Source organism: Nanorana parkeri, unplaced genomic scaffold (assembly GCF_000935625.1).
Source record: "Nanorana parkeri isolate BGI_ZX_2015 unplaced genomic scaffold, ASM93562v1 scaffold1558, whole genome shotgun sequence".
In the NCBI taxonomy this organism is placed as follows: Eukaryota; Metazoa; Chordata; class Amphibia; order Anura; family Dicroglossidae; genus Nanorana; species Nanorana parkeri.
This window is the reverse complement of record NW_017307826.1, coordinates 122374-146749: the sequence shown is the minus strand read 5'-3', so window position 1 is coordinate 146749 and position 24376 is coordinate 122374. Positions and strand designations below refer to the sequence as shown.

General features: G+C 38.5%; 1 protein-coding gene across 2 annotated transcripts in view; it reads left to right on the top strand.

The window, feature by feature from the left end:
• CTNNAL1 (catenin alpha like 1) overlaps nucleotides 1–24376 on the top strand; it is a 193054-nt gene that overhangs the window by 122637 nt on the left and 46041 nt on the right. For both annotated transcript variants that reach the window (XM_018570566.1, XM_018570567.1), the window contains exons 8-9: nucleotides 13303–13389; nucleotides 22282–22440. In XM_018570566.1, coding sequence (XP_018426068.1) covers nucleotides 13303–13389; nucleotides 22282–22440 — 246 coding nt within the window. The remainder of the gene's footprint in view (nucleotides 1–13302; nucleotides 13390–22281; nucleotides 22441–24376) is intronic.

Genomic DNA, 24376 nt, shown 5'->3' with positions numbered 1-24376 from the left:
AATTGCAAATTTTAAATTGAGTCATATTTTTTTTTATTTTTTACCATATAGTTTTTATTAAGAGTTCATGTTTAAAAATACAATACAGGAGTAACATTTGAAATTGAAACAAAAATTAAGGACTACGAAGCTATAGGTAAGTATAATACAGACAATATGAATGGTATGAAGGTAATATCACTCAAGAAAGATCGAAATATATGGAAATGAACCTTGAATTACCAAGCATATAAAAATGATTAATTAGGGAAAAATTTAGTGTAGCAATCTACAAAGGAGGGTTTTTTTATGGCACATTCAAGCAGGCCATAAAAAGTGACCACAAAATACCGGCACCTTCAATTACAGGGTGCCCAGCAATTGGATGCAGCAAACACGAAAGAGGCAGCTCCCATAGGTCAGATTGACCACCAGTCTAAGGAACAAAAGAAAGCTCCTCCATAGTGTAAAAGAGTGATTTAATAATAAAAACAAGCAGCTCTAAGGCTGTACTTACAACAATTCAGTTGAATAAAAACATGTAGAGAAGGATGAGAAGTCGGAACCTCTGGCAGGGAGAGTCTGGAGTGATAAAATTCACCAGCGTCCTCTATCCCTGTGTTAGCAAAAGGTTTACGCGTTTCTGGGGCACGCCCCCCTTCATCAGAACCTATCCATAGGACTTCTCATGCTTCTCTAATGGTTTTTATTCAACTGAATTGTTGTAAGTACAGCCTTAGAGCTGCATGTTTTTATTATTAAATTACTCTTTTACACTATGGAGGCGCTTTATTTTGTTCCTTGTTTCTTAGGCCATAAAAAGGCAGAGAACAGGTGTGGAGACATTTGCCCAATCTCTGTAGGGTTTTTCTATAGTGCAGATAGTACCTTTCGTCACTCTTCTTGCTGAAAAAAGGAAATGGTAATTCTTGTCCTAAAGAGTTTCACCAATGAGTTGGAAAATTTATATGGGTGATAATAGCCCCCAGGGGTAGCCCTTAGCCCCCATATCCTTTACTTGCCATCACATTTGTGTGTCATATATGGCCAGGCTTAGATTTTATGGGGATCATGAGCAAGTAAATTGATGATCAGTTGTAAACTAAACTATACTGTAGGTAGCAGCATGGATTTAGATGGAACCTCTCAGAGACTGTTAACCTGCCACAGCTATGGGTACCACCTAGCAATACAGCCTGCATTTGAGTGATCTACTGAAAGGGGTGCTGGTTCCATGAAACAACACAGCTTAACAGCATCTTGTACTGCAATGTGCTGCCTTGGGAAATATAACCATAGCACCTAGCGTTGGTCACCTGCAACCTTAGACACTGGATAGGGCATCAGCTGTGACTTGGTATTGGCCATCCTGACAGATTTCTGTTTCTCATCCAAGTGTATGTAGATCCAAACCTTTTTGTTTTTTTTCGTAGTTGTCTGTGTCCCTGCTGGGGAGATTAACCCTCTATTTGTTCTGATAACCAAAGAAAGTAATGGTTAATCCAGAATATTAAAAGTCAAAGTATTCCAATGAGGACATGGTGAATGCTGTCTAAGAAATATTTTCTTCAGTTTGGAGAGATTTCTTCTTACTTTCTATTTGTGCCTTTAGGACTGGAAATGCGACAAAGACTATAGAACAAAGCCTGGTGGGTTTTAAACATTTCTTAATGTATCCAAAACGAGCAAAACATTTGGATACAAATATACTTTAAGAAAGCAAAGTTCCAATTTATTGCATATCTTGCATGTTATTGGGTGCCTTTTTCCCCCATGTAGACATTAGTTTTCCGGGTTTAAAAATAACTGTTTTTATCACCATTGTATACGGCTTAGCCCGTTGTTTTAAATGGGGAATGTTATGTATATGTGCAGCCCCAAGTCATATAGTTGCATTAAAACATTTGTTTATAATATCAATCCTCTGCCAAAAAGAAACTTATACCCTTCTCATGCATTCAAACTGTGTTAAGCCCACACACTGGATTGATCACTGTAGTAATTTTCTTGATAACTCCAATGAGCTTAAAGTTAAAGTCCATTTACACCTTTTGTAAGTGATTAGCATTTTATTGTGGTAATGAAGAAGTGCGGTGATGTATACATGTGCATATTTTCATCACTCACATTGCAGGCTTTCTTCATTTTTTTATAAAAGTTTTGTTAGGCCTGAAGCCTAAAAATTTTCTCCACAGGACACCAGGATCGTATGGTAATTAGGCTGTAATCAGCTGCCCTCCTCCCTGTCGCCCATCGTAACATGATCAGTAAACAATAGCTCTGCCTTTACACACAATACATTGTCCAGGGAAAGTGGGGGGCTGGTAGGGGATATTTTCACATTGCTTGCGCAGCACAGAGGCAGCCATCTCCATTAGGCTATGAAGAGGAAAGCTAATAAAAAGTGTAAGTTTCTGTTTTCATATACATCAACTACATATGCCAGTTTCATGTACACTTGGTGTACATTGTTGGCATATGTTTTTTTTAAATACCTCTGCAAAGGTGGAGATGGGCTTTAATGCAGTTTTCTGTCCGTAACCCACCCACAAGCAGGGGCGTATCTGCCGCGAGGCAAACAAGGCGTTTGCCTGGAGCGGCAGATTCCCTGAGAGCGGCGTTGCTGTGGCTCTCTCCCCTTGATAAATTTTATTTATCAGGGGAAGTGAACCGGAGGCTATAGGCTATAGTAGCGCCGGGGACTGGGGGGGGTGTTGCTGATGGTGACGATCGGCCTCAGTACGGGGGGGGGCGGCGTTGCTGTTTTGCCTAGGGCAGCAGCATTTGTAAATACACCGCTGCCCACAAGGGAAGGAACCTGCATTGATCAAGGTCCACTGATGTTCCAATCGGAGAGGCAGAACTTGCTTGACAATACCGTAAGAGAACCATTCAAATGTCATTGAAAGCACCACTCAGCTAATCCAGGAACAGATACTGTGTAGCAATAGTGCCTTAGATAGATAGATAGATCTATATATATCTATCTAGATAGATAGATATATATCTAGATATATAGAGATAGATAGATAGATATACAATAATACCTTGGTTTACGAGCATAATTCGTTCCGGAAGCATGCTTGTAATCCAAAGCGGTTGTATATCAAAGCGAATTTCCCCATAGGAAATAATGGAAATTCAGATGATTCGTTCCACAACCCAAAAATATTCATATAAAAATAATTACAATACAGTACTGTAATATAATACCGTACAAAATATAAAGAAAAATAAACCAATTACCGGTACCTTCAAAAGAGAGGAGGATTATTGTGTAGGGCGACTTTCACTATCACTAACGGAATCACTGCTATCTCTTGATTCAATGGAATCTTTTTCATATCGTGAAACCTTAACAAGGAATCTATCCAATGGGACTTTGCATTGTCGTTAAACAGACTCATCGCTCGCACTGCTACAGCCTTATTCGGATGGTGCTTTTCTACAAAATTTTGCTCTTATTGCAAGACATTGCTTGTATATCAAGGCAACATTTTTCAGAAATGTTTGCTGGTCTTGCAAAACACTCTCAAACCAACTTACCTGTAAACCAAGGTATTACTTTATCTATATATAGATCTATATATAGATATATATACAAACAATCACTGTAGGCAAGTGGAAACCCCTATCCTTCAAGCAATACACTGGCCTCTTAAAATCCACCGCATTCGCCATGAGTCACTAACTCACTGTAGCTTCCATACAGTAATGATTACAAATGCCCAAATGTTTTACTTGCAATGTGCACATTGCTTATTGCAAAGGCACCCACCAGATGAATAAAAGTCACTCAAAGATAGATTAACAGTGTACTTATCTTGCTCCTCAGCTATATAAATTAACCAGCTTTACGAGTTCTTTGGATGTTGTCCATAATAATGGATCACTCGTGCGGCGCGTCAAACAAACCAAGGTAACAGCCCACCAGGTCCATGGGTAACATGCCGGAAAACACATTTTCCTAACTTGTTTCTTCCCAAACGGGTGTTTTTTCAGAGGGGCGTGGTTTGGATTAAAGTCAAACCGTTCCAACTATATACAGAGGATAAAGACAGCGTCTCCTCCCCTTTTATTAGCTGTTCTTGCGCTCTGTCGCTATGCCGTTACTCATGCTCCAGACCTGAAAGCAAGCTGTGCCTGTCATCACCTGCCTTCATTACCGGTTAGGCGATGTGTGAATCCTTCTAATTTCAAATGGAAACCTCAAATAATCTATTCCAGTTAAAACATGAATGTGAATCCATATACATCAATATAAACAGAGGCTTTCCTAAATTTAAATGGTTTGCAATAAGATAATCATCAAAAAAAAGATTAAATATCAAATAGATGGCAGGAATTACTGGAACTGGACACAGACCACAAACTCATGATAATCCTAATCAGCCAAGAAATAAGTAAAATTCAAACTACCGTTTATACTTGGTTCTTCACAGGCTCTCAATTGGTGAATCCATTTGCATTCTTTTTGAAGGAGGGCCTTATCCCAATAACTCCCCCCCCCCTTCTAAATGTATGTACTCTATCTAAAACAAAAAATGGAAGCTTATTTGTTTTTCCACTATGATTCAAGACCACATGTCTAGCCACAGGTTACACAAAATTCCATACGCCTATATCCCCCAAGTAATCAGAAATCCTATTTTTCAGTATAAATCCTCTCTTAGTTTTGGCTGCATTGTTCATTTGTGTTGCCATCTATTATTGTAATGATCAAAAACTGTTGCATTATTAAATATACATTACAAAAAAAATAAAAACACTTTTATGCAACTTATAGAAAAAGGAGCAAGTTATTTTTTAGTAAACCAGTATATCAAATAAAATACCTATACCAATTATATCAACATCTTTTAGATATCAGTCAGAGTTATTGTTAAGTTAACCAACACATGCTGTTGCTGCTAAATTTGGCCTGAGCATCTAGGCATCAATGGCTTTTGATCATGAATGAGTTAACACAAGCTCAGTGAATCAGCAATTCAGTGGTGACACTGTTTTTCTTGCACATTATAGGCCTGACAGATTTTGCAGACTATGGCCCTTGTAAAAACGAATACGTCACAGTACTTGAGGTGTTCTGTCTGAATATTGATTATTCCATTTAAGCTGTCAGCATAAATTGGTCGGGAAAATAAACTTTTTTTTTTCTCCACTTGAGTCCAATACAGTTGAAATATTTATATATTCAATATGTTATTTGCCGAAAGAGACTTGCATTTCCATTCAGCCAGTCTTGTGGTCCAGGTGCCACATAATTTGGCCAGTTATGTCACGTTGGTGCCATATAACAATCTATTCTCTCCTCCTGTCATCAAGTGTTCAATGTGATTGATACCACTGTGCTACCGTATGCAGTAGAGACTAGCTGGCTTGCAGTGTTACCCCTCCATCTCCTAGCCTTATTCCTATTATTCAGAAGATTACGGGAAGCTAATATGTAGACAGTTTCTGGTGTTTGTAAATTTGTTATTTTAATATATTTTATAGTTTTTTAATAATTGCATTACTGGATTCAACAGTAAACTTTTATACTCTGCCTGGAGTTCAGCTTGGAGTTTTTCCTTTGTTGCGTTAACACATCTTGACAACCTGATTAAAGTAAAGTTTTGTGGAGTTTGACGTTACCATTTACTCACATGCTTTGCGTAAAGGATTTAGGGCATTATCATTCTTTGCTGTAGGTGTTGGATAAGATTTATAGCATTTCATTATTTCTAAAGGCATTGTTGAGCAATCAGATTTATTCTTCTGATTGCTCTGTTTCCCTCTGTGCACTGGTGTTGGAAGATTAACGTTAAGATCTGAACTGCTTTGTATAGATATCATTGTGTAAAAAAATATGTAGTTCATATGCAGCACAAGTGATGTGTTTTACTGGCCCTGTTCTTGTACAGGAGCTATTTGTTGTGCCTTGAATATAAAATAGAAGTCTCTGGTATCTCATACGAATCTCTTGAAGATTTCAGGAAAATTAGGTTTGCGATTAAATAATGGAAAGGAAAGAAGACACCACCTGCTGGTTACTCCATAATAATATGTGGGGGACATTAAAAGAAAATCAATTTACAATTTGCAGTATTACTGAACCTGAATATTTCTAGGCATATTATGGTTTGCAGTGTTTATTCAGTTTATATGCATTGATGTTTAGTTCTAGCCGAGTGGAAGGCAGATTAGGAACAAGTCCTTCTGCACTCAGGTTTACAGTCATGTGACCTAAAACCAGAATTCAGTCTTGTGACCTCTTTTTCTCTCTCTCCATGCCTCTCTCTCTATGCCTCTCTCTCTCTCTCTCTATGCCTCTCTCTCTCTCTCTATGCCTCTCTCTCTCTATGCCTCTCTCTCTCTTCCCTCTCCTCTCTCTTCCCTCTCCTCTCTCTCTCTCTCTCTCTTCCCCCTCCTCTTTGCTCTCCTTGAAACTGTTCTATCCAGTTTGAATATTGCAGGCCGGGAAAGGAGGAAGGCACATACTGCTCTGACTCTTTCTGTTGTCTTTAGTTATCCACAGCCTAAAAACTGCAACAAAGTTTTAAGATGTATCTCTTACGTCCAGCTCTGCGCTCCCTGCTCAGCTCTTCCCACTGTTATTACCAGCTTTCATAATGACAGCTGGGAACTGTTGCATTACACAGCAAGAGAGGTAGTCAAAATGCAGCCGATCATGTGCAAAATGATAGAGATACAATGATATTTGCAGGCTATATCATTGTATCTCCTTGTGTTTACTATTTTATTCATATGTGTATCAAAGCTGTGATCTGCATATGACATCAATATTTTTCAAAATATATCACATAATATGACATAAATATTTTATAAGCCCTAATTAACTCCTTCCCTGCCTTCTCCCTTTTAGTTATTTTTCTGCTGTTTCTTTTTCTTTTCTATTAATATTTTTTTATTGCTACTTTTTGCAGTGTCGCACACATTTTAAAACCTTCTTTTTTTTTTCTTTTCATTTTCCAAATGGTTAAAGATAACATTATGTCAAACATAAGAACTACATGCAAGCGATTTTCTGAGATGAGTGAAATAAGTGAAAAGATGAAATAGGTTTACCTGTATTATGATCTTGACTGGAGATTTTGGCCCTGTCAGTTTGCAGCAAAGCAAAGGCTGATCATTTGAGACCGTGGTAATTGCTGATATGTTGATCAGACCATTTCCCTTTATTTCTAGCTTTGACCTGCAATGTTGTTCATATATGACCATACATTCCTGAGAATTCAGTGGCTGTGAGAAGAGGTGGAATCAGAATCTAAACTTTCTACAGGCTGTGGCAGTACAACTATCTACTGCAGAATGTACTGTCACAGAGGAATGCAAGGAATATCTAGAACACTGGAACTGAACAATTCTTGTATCTCATAAATTAAAAAGAACCTCTGTTAAACTAGAAATGTGAGAAGTGCAAGCAGGGCCCTCTTTAAGGTGGGACAAAAGGGGCAGTTGCTCCGGGCACAGTCATTGTAGTGGGGCTCTGTACACCCATAAACTACTGCTAGTTTACTACTACTGTACCACCTCTGCCATCTTGACCACTAGAGGGTAGCAACCTTCCCTTCCTATGCACATCTGCAAAATCTATAGCCTGGGATGTCCCCTCCCGCTCAGTCAGCATAGGACAGATTATTTCCTACAGACTGCCGCACGGTCCCGGCCTCCCCCCTCCATGGCTGCAGCCTCAGCCACCCTCTGCCCACGGTGCGTCCGCATGGCTGCTGGGTGTTGGTCTTTATTGCGGGGGGGGGGTCGTCCTAGAGGGTGGGATGTGGCATCATGACTCGGTGATGTCATATGACATCACTGCAGCCATCACAACAGCTGAGGATTATCCCCATCATCCAATGTGTGACCATCACCCCACCTTCCATCATACTGGCTGTTTCTGGATGTTCCATAGGCACATGAATGTGACCTGTATGACACTGCTGGGCTATGGCATAATGCTGCCTGATAATAATAATGACGCCAGCTGACATGCTCAGGTGTCGTCATTATTGTTGTTGTTGGTGTTATTATTGTTATTCTAATCAGTGGAAGTGGTAGGTGGCAGATTATCCACACATTTAACCTGTGAACTATGAGGAGAGTGAAATGCACTCAACCCCATAGTTAGAGCCGACGTGTGACACTGCAGCTTTCGCATGCTGGCTCTATAGATCGAGAACTATGATCTTCTCCTTGCATGATCCTTGCATGATCTTCTCCTTGCAGGGAGCGGTGACTGTCAGTCACCACTCCCCACAGGAATTCCCCCCTCCCCTCTCTGTTCCTCCAGCGCTGACTGGAGGGACATACATGGGAGAGAGTTGGTTCTGCGTCTAGGTAGGCAGAGCTAGCAGTCAAACAGGTGCGGGGGTGCAGTATTGTAAGGACCTTTCCTGGCTGCAACATGGTGAGTTACTGACCTGGAACAAACATGTATCTGAGCTTTTGGGACAGGTAATATGCACATACCCATTCATCAATGGCCCACTATGTAGTAAAGCAAGGATACAGTACAGAATGGAGAATGCACTTTTAAAAACAAAGCCATGGCGGCAGCTGCCTTGTTCTCATTGTGATTCCTGCTACAGTTACAGTGAGATACTATTTAGACAGTGTCATCAAGGTCTTTTTATAGCCCTGCTTCACACCTGTGTATCTGCATTATACTGCAATTTTTATTGTTTAGGACAAGTATGTTGTTATGCATTGATGTTTGCTCCCTTGCTTACTAATAGGCCCTTGAGGGTAGGTCACACCATTTTCTGGACCAGAAAATGGTGTGAACCTGCCCGCAGTTCCAGTGCATTCCAGACCAGACAAAATGAGACATGCAATACTTTTCTGGTCGGGTCTGGAACGGACTGCGCTGGTGTGAACAAAGGCCAGAAATAACATAGGGATATATTCGGATGCATTTTGTGTCCAGAAACAGTCTGGTCTGGAGATGATGTGGTGTGAATCGGCCCTTGACGCACACTAATGCATAAAAAAATTGGCCTGGATTTTTTCGGACAATATCATGGCAATGCATCTCACAGATATGAACTAGCCCAACTAAAAACAATGGCAATTCTGTGTTAAGGTGCCCAAACAACTTACAATTATCTTCAGATTTTCTGTGGTCAGATGGAAAAATTGCAACAGATTGGCCCAGGTGGAGATTACTCCATCCACACAGTTTAGCGTAGATGGAGGAATCTGTTGCACCTTTTCCATCTGACCACAGAAAATCTGCAGATAATTGCAAGGTGTATGGCCAGCTTTAGCTTGTGTCAAAATCTGTACATCCACACAGAGGTGTGAATGGCCTCTTTAAAAATTTTGAATGGTTTACCAGAAGAACTGGAAAACTGCTGTGATACATAACTACACAGGTAAAATGGAGACATTTACTTGTGTGCATTGTATATTATATGACCAGATAGTGTGGCTCAGACACAAAATGCAAAGGTACACACAGAGGGGTACCAGTAACCTCATGTTCACTTTCAGATACAAGGATTACATTTTCCTGAAATTAAGCCCTTTGTGTGCCTCTGAACTTTTATATAACTCTGTCCTAGAACCTCTATCATTGCCTAGATCAATAAATTATCTGATGTGCCCATAATCTGCAGATTTTCCTGCCAGTTAATGCATTTTTAGTTGTTTTACTGGGGCTGCATAAGCAATTTTGTTTTATGGTAATTATGCAGTTGCGAGCTAGTTTTATTCCTTACAGTAAACAGTTTCCTCCTAATTTGTATGTAAATAAGGATGTATGACTTTAATAGCAAACAGTTTTACAGCAGTTCAGATCCCTTATCTAAATATTTGTTTTTGTTTCATGTTATGTAAATTAATCATCCTTAATATCTTTTTTAGGAAATGGTCTAAAACAGTGTTTCTTCCAGTCCAGCAGTACATGGTTTCTAGATCTCTTTAAAGGAATTATATTATTTATTTCAAGTGTGATTCTGTTAACTCTTGCTTCTTAACTAACCTCTTAATTAGCTGCAGCTTTAAAGACTCATACTAATGGAGTAAACAAAGCTAGTTTTTGAGTTCCATAGATTCCGGTGAAAAAATCATCCCAACAGGGCAAACAATACATAATTTGTGCCTTGCACCCTCTTGTGGATTTTTAATGGAACAATGTGGAGAATGTATTTAGGCTGGTGACGATGGTACATTGCAAAAAAAAAAGCCAAGCTCTGTTGTGTGCCAAAAGTTAGGGTTGCATCACTCTGACAGGGGCCAATACCATAGTTCTTTCAGACTAGCAGAATAGAACCCTTTAATTGTATGTATTTGGGTAAGGTAGAGGTAAACAGCAGAGATGTTTTTTTCTGCAAGTAATCACCATGGTAAGCCTAGTGTTTCTATTTGGAGCAACAGCCCATCAGGATTTGCTTATGTAAGAGTGGCAAACCTCAGGCTGCGTACACTGAATGGGTGACTCAAACACTATCTGCCTTCAATGCATATTAAGAAAAAGAAAGTGTTTGCACAATTTTCTTTACAAAATTAATACATTTAATTTTAAAAGAAATTATTGTTTCTATCTATATTTTGTAATTATGTTTGGGCATGGGGTAGCTATATTTGCTCCTTAAAAACATTGGCTCTGCCTCTTTGCATTGCCTATATAAGGGGCTTCTGGTAAGGAGTGCGGTAGGATACCCAGTGCACCCTAATTATGAATAATAAATGCATACCTGCTTGAATTTATTTTTTGTTTTTTTCCTACCTGGAGTTCAGCTTCAAACTGGAATTTCACTTAAGATCCGAGAACAGAATACACTACTTACCAAAGTAAAATCTGAGAGTAATACCCTACAAAAAATAACAGTGTAGAAGAGGAACATCTAGAAAACCTATAAACTCACTGATCTTTAAAAGCAAATTGTTGAGTGCATTTTTGTGTTCTTTTTTTTTTTCATGCTCATGAAATGCAGTGAAAGAGCGCACCACCCGAAATAAACCATTCTAGAACTTCCGTAGTGAATAATAAATCAGCAACAGTCATTATTTTAAAATTTGTTGGTATTTGAGAGTAGTAGCCTAATGGTGCCCGTCACAGTATATCTTCGTCTTTCAGCTCAAATGCATCGGTCAATATGTTTTTCGTGATTAAATTGGCTGCGGTTTTTGCCTAGTCAGGTTCACCACTGCCACATCCCTTATGCATTAACCCAGACTTGACCGTCCTAAAGAATGCCTGGAATACCTGTTGCAGTTGGTAGAACGCTGCTGAAGAACAAAGCTGCTGTGAAAGAGGTACTCCCCGAAAGAAGAGTAATACATATTTAACTGGAAACCCCCCTTTTAAGGATCACAGTTGCTCTTTGCTTTAGTGTGATTGTTGTCTACATCCATGAAATGTCAATCACTTATGCAGTAGGCTGCCATGATTTTCATTTGTTTCCCAAATTTGCCAATCCACCATTTTCCTACCAGTCTTACGATGTCTCACCAGTCATTTTACTTTAATTCCATGCTGCAACTTTGCATTTTGAACTTCCTGTCAAAGGAAAAGGGCTTTTTTTTTTTTTTAGTCCTTAGTCCTTAGTCTTTATATAAATGGGCCCCAGAGTATTTAATATCCAGTAAATTGAAAAGAATGATACAAAATAATATCTATGAAGTATGTATGCTCTATGGTAGTGAAAAGTGTTACAGAAAATGCAGATGTTTGCAGTTCATGACTAAGCTTCAAATGCTGACAAATTCTGCTAATAAAAAAATGTATATGGTGTGCTTAGCCAGTGAATAGACACTATACTCTTGTTTGGTTTACTTACTCTAAAGTATAGCAGAATCACTTTATTATGTGAATGTACATCCATGTATTTAACAATCCTTTCTATTTAATTCAAAAATCCTAAAGTCTATACATGGAGTTAGTCTACCTGCTGGGTATTTCATTCTTTTATGTAGGCATAGGTTTACTAAACAGGCCCACTGCATTTTGTCAGTAATCTGATGATCTGAGAACTCCTGCTTGTAATGCAGAAGAGATTTTCCTAGCTGCCACTGCAGACTGCTTGTTGTATCTCGCATACAGAAAGTCTAACTGTAATCATATTTTTTTTAAATTTTTGATGGTGTGCAGAAGAGTTAAGATTTCTGATAGGTGTTTTTCTGCCTGTGACCCAATTGGGTGGTTTTCCTCACTTTCTGTCTTTGTGACGTGCGTACACGAAATGGAGGAATCAGTTGTCAGCAGGTCATGGAGACACTGATGGTACTAAAAAACAATGTCAGAAGTTCTAACCTCATTCTACTAAAAAAATTAAGCTTTTCTTGTTGTCTGTGTCCCAATTTGGGAGACTTTACATCCTGTTCTTATAGTAAGTTAGGGAAAATCTACCCAATGGGAGCTAATATGTTTCTTTATCTTAAAGTGGATCATCTGGGCAAATAATACTATCTCCGTGGTAAGGACAACTGTATCAACACAGTTGTCCTTTCATTACTTTACCCCCTGCCCCCTCTTCTCGCTGATTACTGCCATAAGTACAGCTCCCTATCGGAAAGGATGGAGTCACAGCGTGCATTCGCACTAAGAACCGGCCCCGAGAGGCCGCACAGTAAATATCACTGGATCGGGACTGAAGGTAAGTACATTTACTTTCCTTCAGTCCCTTAATAGACTGCACCTGGGGGTTGGGGGGCATGTAATTAAATGTGATTGACTTTTGGATTACGTTGGTGGATCAATTTTTAACATTTTTGGGATTATTTTTTTTGTTAAAGGAAGAATAGCCAAGGGGGGGTCGTTTTTTTTGGCTTTGGGGGCCCTCCCTAAAATTCCTACCGGATCCAAAGGGTCTGGCATGACTTTTGTGGGGGAACCCCACATTTTTTTTTATAACATTTGGAGGTCCCTCCTAACAGACCTAAAGGGTATGCTATCAATTGTTTGGATAACCTCACACTTTTTTTCCTCTCTTCTGCAGACTGTAAAAAAAAAAAAAAAAGTATTTTTCTTTTGTCTAATGTCCCTTTGCTGCAACAAAAGATCGTTCGTACATACTACCGCTAACGAAAAATCTGATTTTTTTTTTTTACGATGATGCTTAACACAAACTTAATTCAGGAAATAAATTCAGATGCATCTGAAATTTTCGTTATCAGAAATTCGGCTTCATACAAATTTTTAATTGCTGTCATTCGGAAATGCAATTACAATTCGGAAAGAAACAAATCGCACATGTCTTGTTGCCGCGCACAGCTGCTCCAGTTTTGATAAATTCCCCATCATGTATAATTTCCTATGTAATTTGTATTCTAGAATATGAGTTTTGCTAATTTCACATATATGTTTACATTTCTTTACAGCAAGCCCAAAAGACAAAAGATGTAGTAGAAGATTTGGAATTGGCCATACTGAAAACATGTCAGTGCATTATGGAACTGAAACGAGAGGCAAGTTTTATAGGTTTTCTTATAATATATAGTGATTTGAATTTCCATGAGCTCACCATCAATGTAGCGCTTTTATGCCTTTTACTTAGTTCTTTTTCCATTCATTAAGTGCAGGCATTCTAAAAGATCGCTGAAACCAGTGTTTAGAGTTACCAAAATGCTACAAGATCAATGTGAAAAATTGAGAAGTCATAATTGTATGTTTGACTATAATTAGGGATGCACCGATACCATTTTTTCAAGACCCAAGTATGAGTACCGATTATTTTTCCTCAAGTACTTGCCAATACCAATCACCCATACCTTTGTTATGTTTAGGGTCATGTGACAATTTTCTAAAACCATACAAACTAATGATTTTGGGACAGTGGCGGAGCGCCAGGGTCTGGTCCCAGCTGCAACCACTGCGACCCTGATTCTGCCACTGACTCCAAGCTGTAGATGGACTACAAATCCAAGCAATACATTATATAGCAATGCAGAGCTACATACTCTGGGTGGCAGGAAGGCGGAGGAGGAGATGTTCCGCCAACCGGTGTTCTAACAGGTGCTGTAAATGGCACCACGAGGTCCCCAGCAAGCACTAGACCTTACGGCAGCTGCTTCTGAATAAAAATATAAAGGGCCGGTATCTGTTTTTCTAATTTCAGGGCATTTTTGCGAGTACACGTAAAAATTCCCAGTTTTGGCACTGATACTGGTATCAGTGCTTCCTTAATTCTATTATATAATATGTTATATTAGGGAAATGGGAGGATTCTCATTTGGAAATATTTAACTGTAGTGCTCAGCTAGATAACTCTTCCTAGCACTGGTCCTTCCCTATTATAGTAAGTTATCTATATAGTATTTCACCTATAATATAATAAAATGTGTTACGGTCTACTCTTATTACAGTGATGTAAACATGCATTGGAGCCGACGTGTGACAATGAAACTGTCACACGTCGGCTCAATAGATCGGGAAGTGAGCGAACACATACCGTCGCTCGCTCACTTCTCGATCATCTCCCTGCAGAGAGGCGTGACTGTAAGGGATGAATGATCCCATGACCCTTCAAAAAGAACTATGGGGTACGTTTTTTTTTCCATAGTTCTCTTAAGTGTCTATATTTTATTGTAGGAGAAAACAGTCTTCTCTTTAACTTGCAACATTTTGGATTTGTAAGTGTTTCTGTATGTAATTAGACTGATGTAAAGCTTTATCTTCTGCAACAAATATGTTACAATATGTACACATGCCTGTATGCAGGTAAACACTCAAACAACTCAGGCAGATGCTGCCTTGCTGAGTTTGATCAAAGAAGGGTTGATCTGTTGGCATAGATTTTACTAACTAATCACTATTATTTCCCCTAAGACACAGCACTTGCAGTGCTTTCCCCTCCCTCCCTCCTCTATATGCACAAATATACAAGCTTGCACAATGTAAGTTTGTATAAAGATGTTTAATTAGAAACATAGTCGGGTAGCGGGGTGGTGCATTATTTCCTGGTACCAGGGAGGATATGTAGGCAGATTTGTTTTTAATATTACTTTAGTGGGCGCTACTTTGGTACAACGATATTTACTTTTTGTCTTGATTCAACAAATGTTCCACATTATGTACACTGTGTACATAATGTGGAACATGTGTTGTGTACATAATGTGGACCACTGCATTTAAAAGCATTCTAACGTTGATCAATAGCTTTACTAGCAATACATTTAACTTACTAGAAACCAGTGCTAATTGCACCCACCAATTAAGACATAGTTGATTGTAAATTTTGCATCCATGAAATGCTCTATGTAAATTAATGAAACCAAAGAGAACCCTTTCAACTGAAGCTCACTGATGTGGAGGGAGTATTAAATTACTTTGGAGTCTCTATAGCTTTGCCGCAGTTTGGAAACAATTTTCTTCACGCAGGGCCCCTGCTGTTTAAGATCATTTTAATGTTTTTAATAAACTCGCTAAGCAGCTGATTGCATGAAACTTTAAATGGCGTGGTCTTTTTTTTCTTTTCTTTTCCTTGTTAGAATTTTTCAGTAACATTATGTAGATGAGGTTTTCCTCAAGCAGCAGCATTAGCTATTGGTTTCCACGTTTCTTTGTTTATTCATTATAGGCATCCCTTTTTTTTTTTTAAATAAACGTATTCATTACTGTCACTGAAGCAGGGTTGCCAACCATCTAAAAATTTCAGGCAGTGTGCAAAAAAAAAGTCTGTTTATTCACAATGTTTATCACATTTTAATTATGTGCATAGTTAAAAATACATTGTCTAGCCTACACAATACTGGGCTAATCTTATGGCTCATGTCAACCAGCATTCTTTACAAAAACATGCATTTGAATGGAAATCGCAGCATTTGACAATAAAAGGCTGCGTTTCAACTTCTTTGCCTGCAGATCAAACACACCTCCATAGGATATAGTGTGTCCAAAGAAACACAGAGCAACCCAAAGCATGTCAAACACAGCCTCTGAACGCCATGTGTACTGCTCTGTCTTAGTCAATGGGATTTTGTTGACCTGTGTTTTGATGTGTTCCAAATGTATGTCAAACGCAGAAAAACAAGGCCCATTGACATGAGCCCTTAGTATGTCACAAAAAGCTACTTTGTGATGCTTGACGCATTGCTCCTGATGCACATTATTTTAGAAGTAATTACAAAAATGTTTCTAATAAAGCATTTTTGCCAAAAAATAAAGTCTAATGATACCCAATACATTTTCTTAGTTTTACATAGAATGGGCCCCCCTGGCAGGTTGTACCTGGGGCTCCATTACTGAGATCTTTCCACACTTTCTGTTCTGGGGACAAATTTACCAGGCAGAAAGCAAGAGAAAATCTTGAACAGTGAAACAGACATTTAAAAGGTGACTAAGGTTCTAGCATCCAACTACTTAACTTTTTTTTTTGGTCTGTATCGCTGTTCGAGAAATTTCTCCTCACATCCTATCCCGGGAACAACCATTTTAACAGACCGGAAGTAAAGGAATCTCTCCAACACCATTTCAATTCACAATAAATCCTGTGTTCTTACCCTTCCCCACTCTATCCAAAAGAAAAAAAAATGTGTTGGCTGTAGATATACATTAAATTTTTTTTTAAATTATTATTGTGGACAATTCAGCTTTAAATTTTGAGGTTTCTGAATTTTTTTGGACCGTTACCCAAAAACTGCACAGATGTACCTGCCTTGCTAGCACAATGTCCTGTAAAAGTGTTTGCCTCTTCTAGGTTTCTACTGTTACTGCATATTTTTGTGTTCATTGATTTTAATTAAATGTAACCTCAGTAGGGAAAAAAAACAAAGTAATCTAAAAACATCTGGCACTGTGAAAATCGTACTTTAGTAATGAATACCATAAACACATACTGTTTGTAGCATGGGTGTTGCACGATTAATGACATCTGCAGTAAAGAGATGGAGCTGGGGTGCCAGGCTAGATAAGTATAATGTTCTTGACGAATAAACAGTGGTATGAGGTAATGGTTGCAAGAGAAGGGACTTTCATATGAGGACTAGTATGTATTGTACCAAGTATATGAAAGGATAGCGGCACTCCAAAATTAATATGCTAAAATGCACATAAGATTGTATTTACACATAGCATTATAAAGGCATGTATACAACCTGTAAAACTCAAGAGCTGCCCTAGGTTTGTCCTCCTTTATCTGATTGATAGGTTTCATTTCTTAATATTCACCAGAGAAGAGCTGGGCTGGCACCCATTACGCACATAAAGGAGGACCAACTTGGAGCAGCGCTGCTTTTGGACTTTTATCTGCTGCAACCTCTGCAATATTAGCAAGAGAGAGATCATAAAGAGTTTCAAAAGGTGTCAGCTGTACTTTGTTATTTACAAGTTAAAAAAGTTAAAAATACCAGCACGTCTCTAAATGGCCTGTAGAGCAAAGACTTGAGTTTCACTTGTTGCTAAATCTTTACAGGTTGCGTACATACCTTTTACTTTACAGTTCTATGTGCAATTATTGTATCTATGTGAAATACATTTGTATGTACAGTTTATAATGTTCATCCCGCAAAGTAAGCTACAAGTTAAATGTTTAAGGACTTCAACAAGCTTGTGTAGTCTGCTGTTAATCCAGGCTCATTTTAACATTCAGGTAAATTGAGATACAGCACTGTGTTGTATAACACTCCAAGGTCAACTGGAAATCAGTCTTAATGCCAAATATAGAACAGACATCTGGTATCCCAGTGACATGCAATTAGATCCTTCACTGTTTATTAATTTTTAACTTCCACAGGTTCTTGGACAGCAGGTCTTTAATCTGAAGAGCTTTTGTGTATACAAAATGTACTTTGTAGACATCACCAGTAAAGCACAAGAAATAAGTATTTACTAACATGTATTGAAGCATGGCATTAACTGGGGCCTCATATTGTATAATAACTATAAATCTTAACACTCCTATAAAAATGCAGGAAGAGCAATTATAACTTCTGGCTTGGAGTCAATCTAACAGCTAGAGGCTGAAATGCACCAAAAGTTCATCAATAGCTGCCAGTACCTTAAAATAATATCTGGGGACATTTTGCTTTTGAGTATATGCTGCTGACAGCCCCAAACAAGCCAAATGACCCATCAAGCTTGTTTGTGTGTGTGATATATATATAATGTAGTACATCTGTGGCATTCATACATATTCCCCTTGTGTTATCTCATAAAACACGCTGCCAGTACTGAAAATATCTATGCCAAAATGTAGTGGGCTCCTGCCTTTTTGACAGCACAGCTCTAAATTCCTAAAGTATGTGGTGTCAGCCCTGCCTACTTCATTTTCTGACCAAAAGGAAGCAAATATGGCTAGTTCATTCCTAGGGTTTACATCCACTTTTAAATCTAAATAATAACAGTGTAAGGTGTACTCTACATACAGTATGAGACCACTGATTCTATATAGTACAACACAGGAGTTTTCCCAGACGTAGTAACTTCCAAATTATATGTACAGCCATAGGTTTGCTTTATGTGCAGAAACAGCACAGATTACCAAGTACATAGCAAATATTAAAAGCTGTTCATAACAGTATAGTGGGAACAAAAGTTTGATAAAGTGGACCTGTAGGCTCACCTTGCTATATATTGACTGGAAATTTGTGTGGTCAATAATTGCCTAAATTAGTGTTGAGTTTTGGGCATTCCCAGACCCTGTTGGAATAAAGTAAGCTGGAAAGGATCTGGCAGTGCCAAGTGTTTGGTGGCCCCAAGTCCATAAAGCATTCAAGGTAGGTGGACAGGTTTCCCTTTAAAATGAACAAGTTGTTTGTGCTATAAACTTTGTCTATTCTGAAGGGTTACTGAATATTGGAGGGACAGGGACAAGTCTCTGAACTTAGAGGAGATAAATTGTGGGTATGGTAGCTTAGAGCATGGCTTTACATTGTTTCAAATTTGTTTTCTAAAAAGTTACGAAAGATATATAAGGGTCCATTCACATCTCCCAGTGAGAGAATGTATGCTTTCACTTAACATTGTTGTGTGCTTTAGCATGTTGCAATGCCATTGTCAATAGTATACACAATAATCCACCAGACATGCAGCACACCACTAATGCACAATAGCATACTACTGTGCATTGTGGTACGCTGCATTGAAACACTTGGTACATGTCCAAATTTATTTTTCTTTGTCCATTTTAATGCATAGGCAGCCCAGTTATTTGAATGGGCTGCCTTAATGGAACTCTTATTTAACCATAATGAAAAGATGTGAATAGGCCACAAGCTCCTGCCCACAGCATTTTGTACCAAGCCAACAATTTTCCTAGGCTTAAAATAATCTGACAAGTTAATCTTTTACTTAATTTACAAAGTTTTTTCCTAAACATTTAAAAGTTATTTTACTGTAATGTGATTATGGGTTGCAATAGGTTGCTACATTTTACACTCATTCGTTCATTTAGTATAGTCCTTTGGTATAGTAAAGCAAATTGGGGTTTAACTTTAGAAGTACCAAATTTTAAATTGGAGTGTACATTGATATCCATGTTATTTTCAAGCAATATGAAAATGCTAAAACAATGAGTTTTAAGGTGCTAATACTTGCTTATTTGCACCTCCTATTAGTAGCCATGGGTATGTCCAATCTATTCCTCTAGGAATCCTTCCCAAACCACTAAAGTCACATACAGACACAAGAGATATCCATTGCGATTGTGTGCAAGAAAGCTTCATGATCAATGAGGTTGCCTGCTGCTAAATAGTTGTCTCTACTCAGGAGAGACACTAATGTATGTAAGCTGCCTTCTCAACATCATGAAGGGCAAATTCTAGAATGGGAGTTCAGTTCGAGTTGGTGAAAAACATAAAAACCTGTATTCTGCATTACAATTAACAAAAATGTACAGCCCCGATGCTGGCGACGTACACTGTACGTCAGTCACGAAGGGGTTAAAAATTCAGGATAATTTGGATTATTTTACAGGGCAGGTAGAAAATGGCATCACATTATGGGAATAATTATAAACGCAAAAGAGGAAGTGGTAAATGCCAATTCTTTAGGTAGCATTGTATCTGTGTTACTGCTTCAAAGAGCTGTATGCTTAGAATAGATTTTGTTTCGCCTTTGTTGAGGACATGTTTTCTTGTGCCAAATCTGAACTGGAAACAAATGTCACTCATTAGATGTGCTACCCAGGAGATAAATATAGTTCAATGTACCCAGGAAAGAGAACGCTCCATTCTAAATACAGTGCACACATACAGTTGGTGCACATTACAGCCTTTTGATTCATTAGCATTAAGCTAGAAATTATTTTTGAATTAAATTATTTCCTCTATATGAAATAATTGGTACACGGCTTTATTTGGATATAAAGGCAGACAAGAATAGGGAAAAGATGTGATTCCAAAACCTTTCAAGGTGAATTATCAGTTCATTTTCTCTGAGGTTTGTGTAACTTGTACAGCGTACTATTACATACATGCGTACTAAAAGCCTAGCTGCAAAAGTCTAAGTACTATATTTGTGGTGCTTTTGGGAAAGAATACTGGTTAAAGTTGAACCATTGTGTAGGAACTACAATTATTATTTTTTTAAACTTCAGTGAATAGGGTTCAGTATAGGGATGTTTGGCTGCTTTTATACAATTCAATTGTTGCCAAATAAAATGTATGAAAGTATCTTGGAATATCTCATTGCATTGCTATATAATTGTTCAGCCTTTAACATGACTGACTTTACCATTAGCTGGAACACTTGATATGTTAATAGAGACAGCAACTGTTAGGATGTCTGCACACACCTTTGCAGAGGTATTCAAAAAACAAATGCCAGCAATGTACACCGAGAACATGAAGCAGGCATATGCAGTTGATGTATATGAACACATCAACTTAATTTTTTTGTTCGCTTTCCTCTTCCTACCATATTTTAATTGAATAGAAAAAGTATAAACATATAAATCACACAGAACGGACATTTAAAATTTATAAACTTTTGAGAGACTTCACTGTAGAAGCTTAGTATGCATCAATATATGGTGGCAAACATTTGTTATAGTTACCCTCCGTGGGTGGCAGGCGGCCAATGATGAGTGTATCGGATACTAGAAAGTATCTAATGTTATTGTATCCTGTATAAGAGAAACAGTCACTCTTTATGATAATGTTTCAGTAGCAATCCAGACGGGTTCCACAGACAGTTTGCAGATTAAGCCTCCCTATATCTTGGAGGACAAAGTATCCGTTTGATGATTTGCAGTGTGGTGATGACAGTTCAGGGGGAACTTTCCCAAGTGTGCAGCTGATCAAGTGGAGCCCGTCCGGTCCTCGAAGGTGTATGGGATAAATGCAAAGGGTCATACACATAAGCACACACCGAGTGTGTCTCCAAGTTGTGCGACTTATAGTACGGAGGTATCCTTGGAATAGGCAATACTTTCGATCCTCACTCATCAAGGTTCAAGCCGCCAAGCTCAATCCGCTCAGTGGGATTGTTTTGCTATGCCAGCCACAAGCCTCTGGTTCGGCGGATAATTCAAATAGCTGTACAGGGAAGCTCCATCCACGCTATTCCTGGCGCGTTTCCCCAGCAAGTGGGGCTTCTTCAGAGGGGCGAGAGTTACTCCTTTTGAGCATAGGTGATTTATAACTAGTCAATTCATTCAATCAGCATTTCATTGGAAATTGCATGTTACACTTATATGCTGCTAATAGCGTTAATATCGTTTCATAGAAAAAGGAAACATATATCTTTAGTATATATAGAAAAAATATATAAATGGCTTATACATGCGGATACGATTTTTGTACTGATTGGTCACAGTATATATTTCAGTAGTACAATAACAGGTTGATTATTGTGGGGATCCATTAGAGCAGTATGTTAGAGTGGTGGGGGGTTCATAGAAAGCAGCTGGAGGATCAGCACTCAGCACTGGAGGATCAGAGAGGGGGGGAATCCCTGTGGGGAGCGGTGAACGACAGTCACTGCTCACTGCAGTGCTATATTGATGCAGTTGCTTTCTATGAACCCCCCACCACCGGTATGTGTGTTTATGCAACTCGCTGAGAAGGGAGTGGGAGGATCCATGCTCCAAATCCAAATGCATAATAAATATCAAGGTGGACTCATAAGAGGTTGAACGGTCCCTTTTAGCATTTCACTCACTGCCACTGATTTATAGTATATTACAGGGCCTTGTGAAGCTGCTTTTGTGTTCAGATGCACTGTGGGTGCAAAATCAAGCAGATATTTCATGCAGTAATAAAAAAATTATTTGCTTGGTTTTCTACATTTACCTGATTTGGCCAGACATGCATCTTGGCAAGTGTGAACGGTGTAAAGCAATAAGTAGGCACAAATAATGTTACTAATGTGTCTGCTGTCCCTGTACTGCTACTGTAATTCACTTTTCTAATGTCATTCAGCTTCACAGTGCAGCTACAACACTTGCTACAGACCTATTAAAATACCATGCCGATCATATGGTTTTAAAGGCCTTGAAAATTGCTGGTGCAGAAGGAAATCTGGAAGCCGTGGCAGAATTCACTTCCAAGTTGTCTGAACAGAAGGAGCAGCTTATAGAGGTGAGTTTCTGTTTTCCATTCAGACTGCTTTATTTGTAATAACCTTTATAGAGTGTTTACCAATAAACAATTTTGCTTTCAAAAAGTAAATACATACAAGTAAAATCCTTCTAGTGCCATCCATGAAACTTTGCCACTAGGATAAACCTCAACAAACCCTTTTGATTTACTTAACTTCGTTTTATGTTTCTTTTCAGAGGTCTCTAGGAGGCTACTGCAGTAAAGTCATTTTGTCGGGCCTTCTTTTTCTGATAACGTTTCTACATTTAAGTTTTTCTTTTCCTTGTATTAGAGTTGCAGCAGTGGTTGCTCTTCTTTTTTTTTTTTCCCAGCAAGCGTATGCATAATTAGACCGAATAATTTGATTGCAAATGGATTTTTATAGTGAATTGAAAATTTGTAGTCTCAAGGTACAGGCTAAGCGCCCAGTTATAGCAGCCTAAGAATTTTTTGTAGCTGGGTAGACTCTATGCACGTGGGCCATTACACCCAGGAGAAGTTATCTGGGACGTATAAACAACTTTTATGCTTCCCCCAATCACTATTTCCTGTGTTTTTAGATGTTCCTGGGTTTAGCTGCAGTTACATGTGTTTACCTGTATAAATGCAGCTAGAATGAATACAACTGGATGCTGCTAAACGTCTAGGTGTGCGTTCATCCATAGCAAAGCATTACAGGCGCGTTTAGAAATAAGCACCAAACGCACCTGGACTCATGCATCTTAACTCCCGTGTACATGGGGCCTAAAAGGGATTATACACTAAAGCCCTGACATTTGTCCTATGTATGTGCTTCCTTGTTACATTTTTAGTTTGACTAGTGTGTGCTTTTAAAAGAACAGTTCCAGGGAACAGGTAAAGTAAACCAGTGAGCTTCTAATGCTACCGAGTAAACACTTAACTGGTCTAATTCAGAATGTTCCCTTTACCATAATCTAATTTCTATGTAATCCCCTATACCCAGATTTCACAGGCCATCTAAAAGGCTCAGTTAAAGAAGCAGAAGGATTAGACTCTCTGAAGCCTGTTTTATTTAACTTGCATCAATCGTATGTAATGGAAAACTAAAAAGAATGTGGGAACTTTGCCCATACCAACATACGGTAGTTCCTTTAGTCAAACTTTCCCATTTTATTTTTCTTCTAGTTTTTATATTATCACTGATGCTTTTTATTCCTTCTACAGTAGCAATGATTGGAAAGACCTAGGTCTGTAAATCCATATAGTGTAAATATTTTAAACCTTCTTGTGAGTTGCATCAACATCGCAAGGGTCTGCACTTTTTACCTGCAGTAGTTTGCCATTCTCCCCCCTAGCATTAGTCTCTTTGTGTGAATTAAGTTTTTATTCAAGTTTTTAGTGCGTATACAAAAGTAAAGGTCAACAATAACATTAGTTGGAAAGCAATTAAACCATCATACAATGTTATACCTTTTTCTAGTTAATAGAATAATTTGACAATAAAAAAATAAGAATAAGAGAACCAAAAAAAAATAAAAAATAAGAGAACCAGAGAAGTCTCTTTGAACAAAGTGTTCCATATATATTTAGACTACAAGAAAACAGTACACTTTTTAAAGGGTAAGTTCACCCTAAATCTTCTTTTTTTGGTTTAGGACCCCTGTTGGGTTTTACTGCTATCTGGGGGTTTGTTACAAAGGTTTCCCCTCACTTACTATTAGGGATGCACCGATACCGATACTAGTATCGATATCTGTGCCGATTTCTAGTATTTGGGCAAGTACTCGTACTCGCCCAAATGTTCTGATGCCTAGCACGAGTACTTCCGGTATTAGGAAGCTGGGCAGCGCGTCATTACACGCTGCCTGGTTTCACGATTGACCGGGAAGCGGCTCCATGCTCTCTCGTCACTTGTGATGAGAGAGCATGGAGCCGACTTGTCGGCCAATCAGGAAGCCGGGCAGCGTGTAATGAC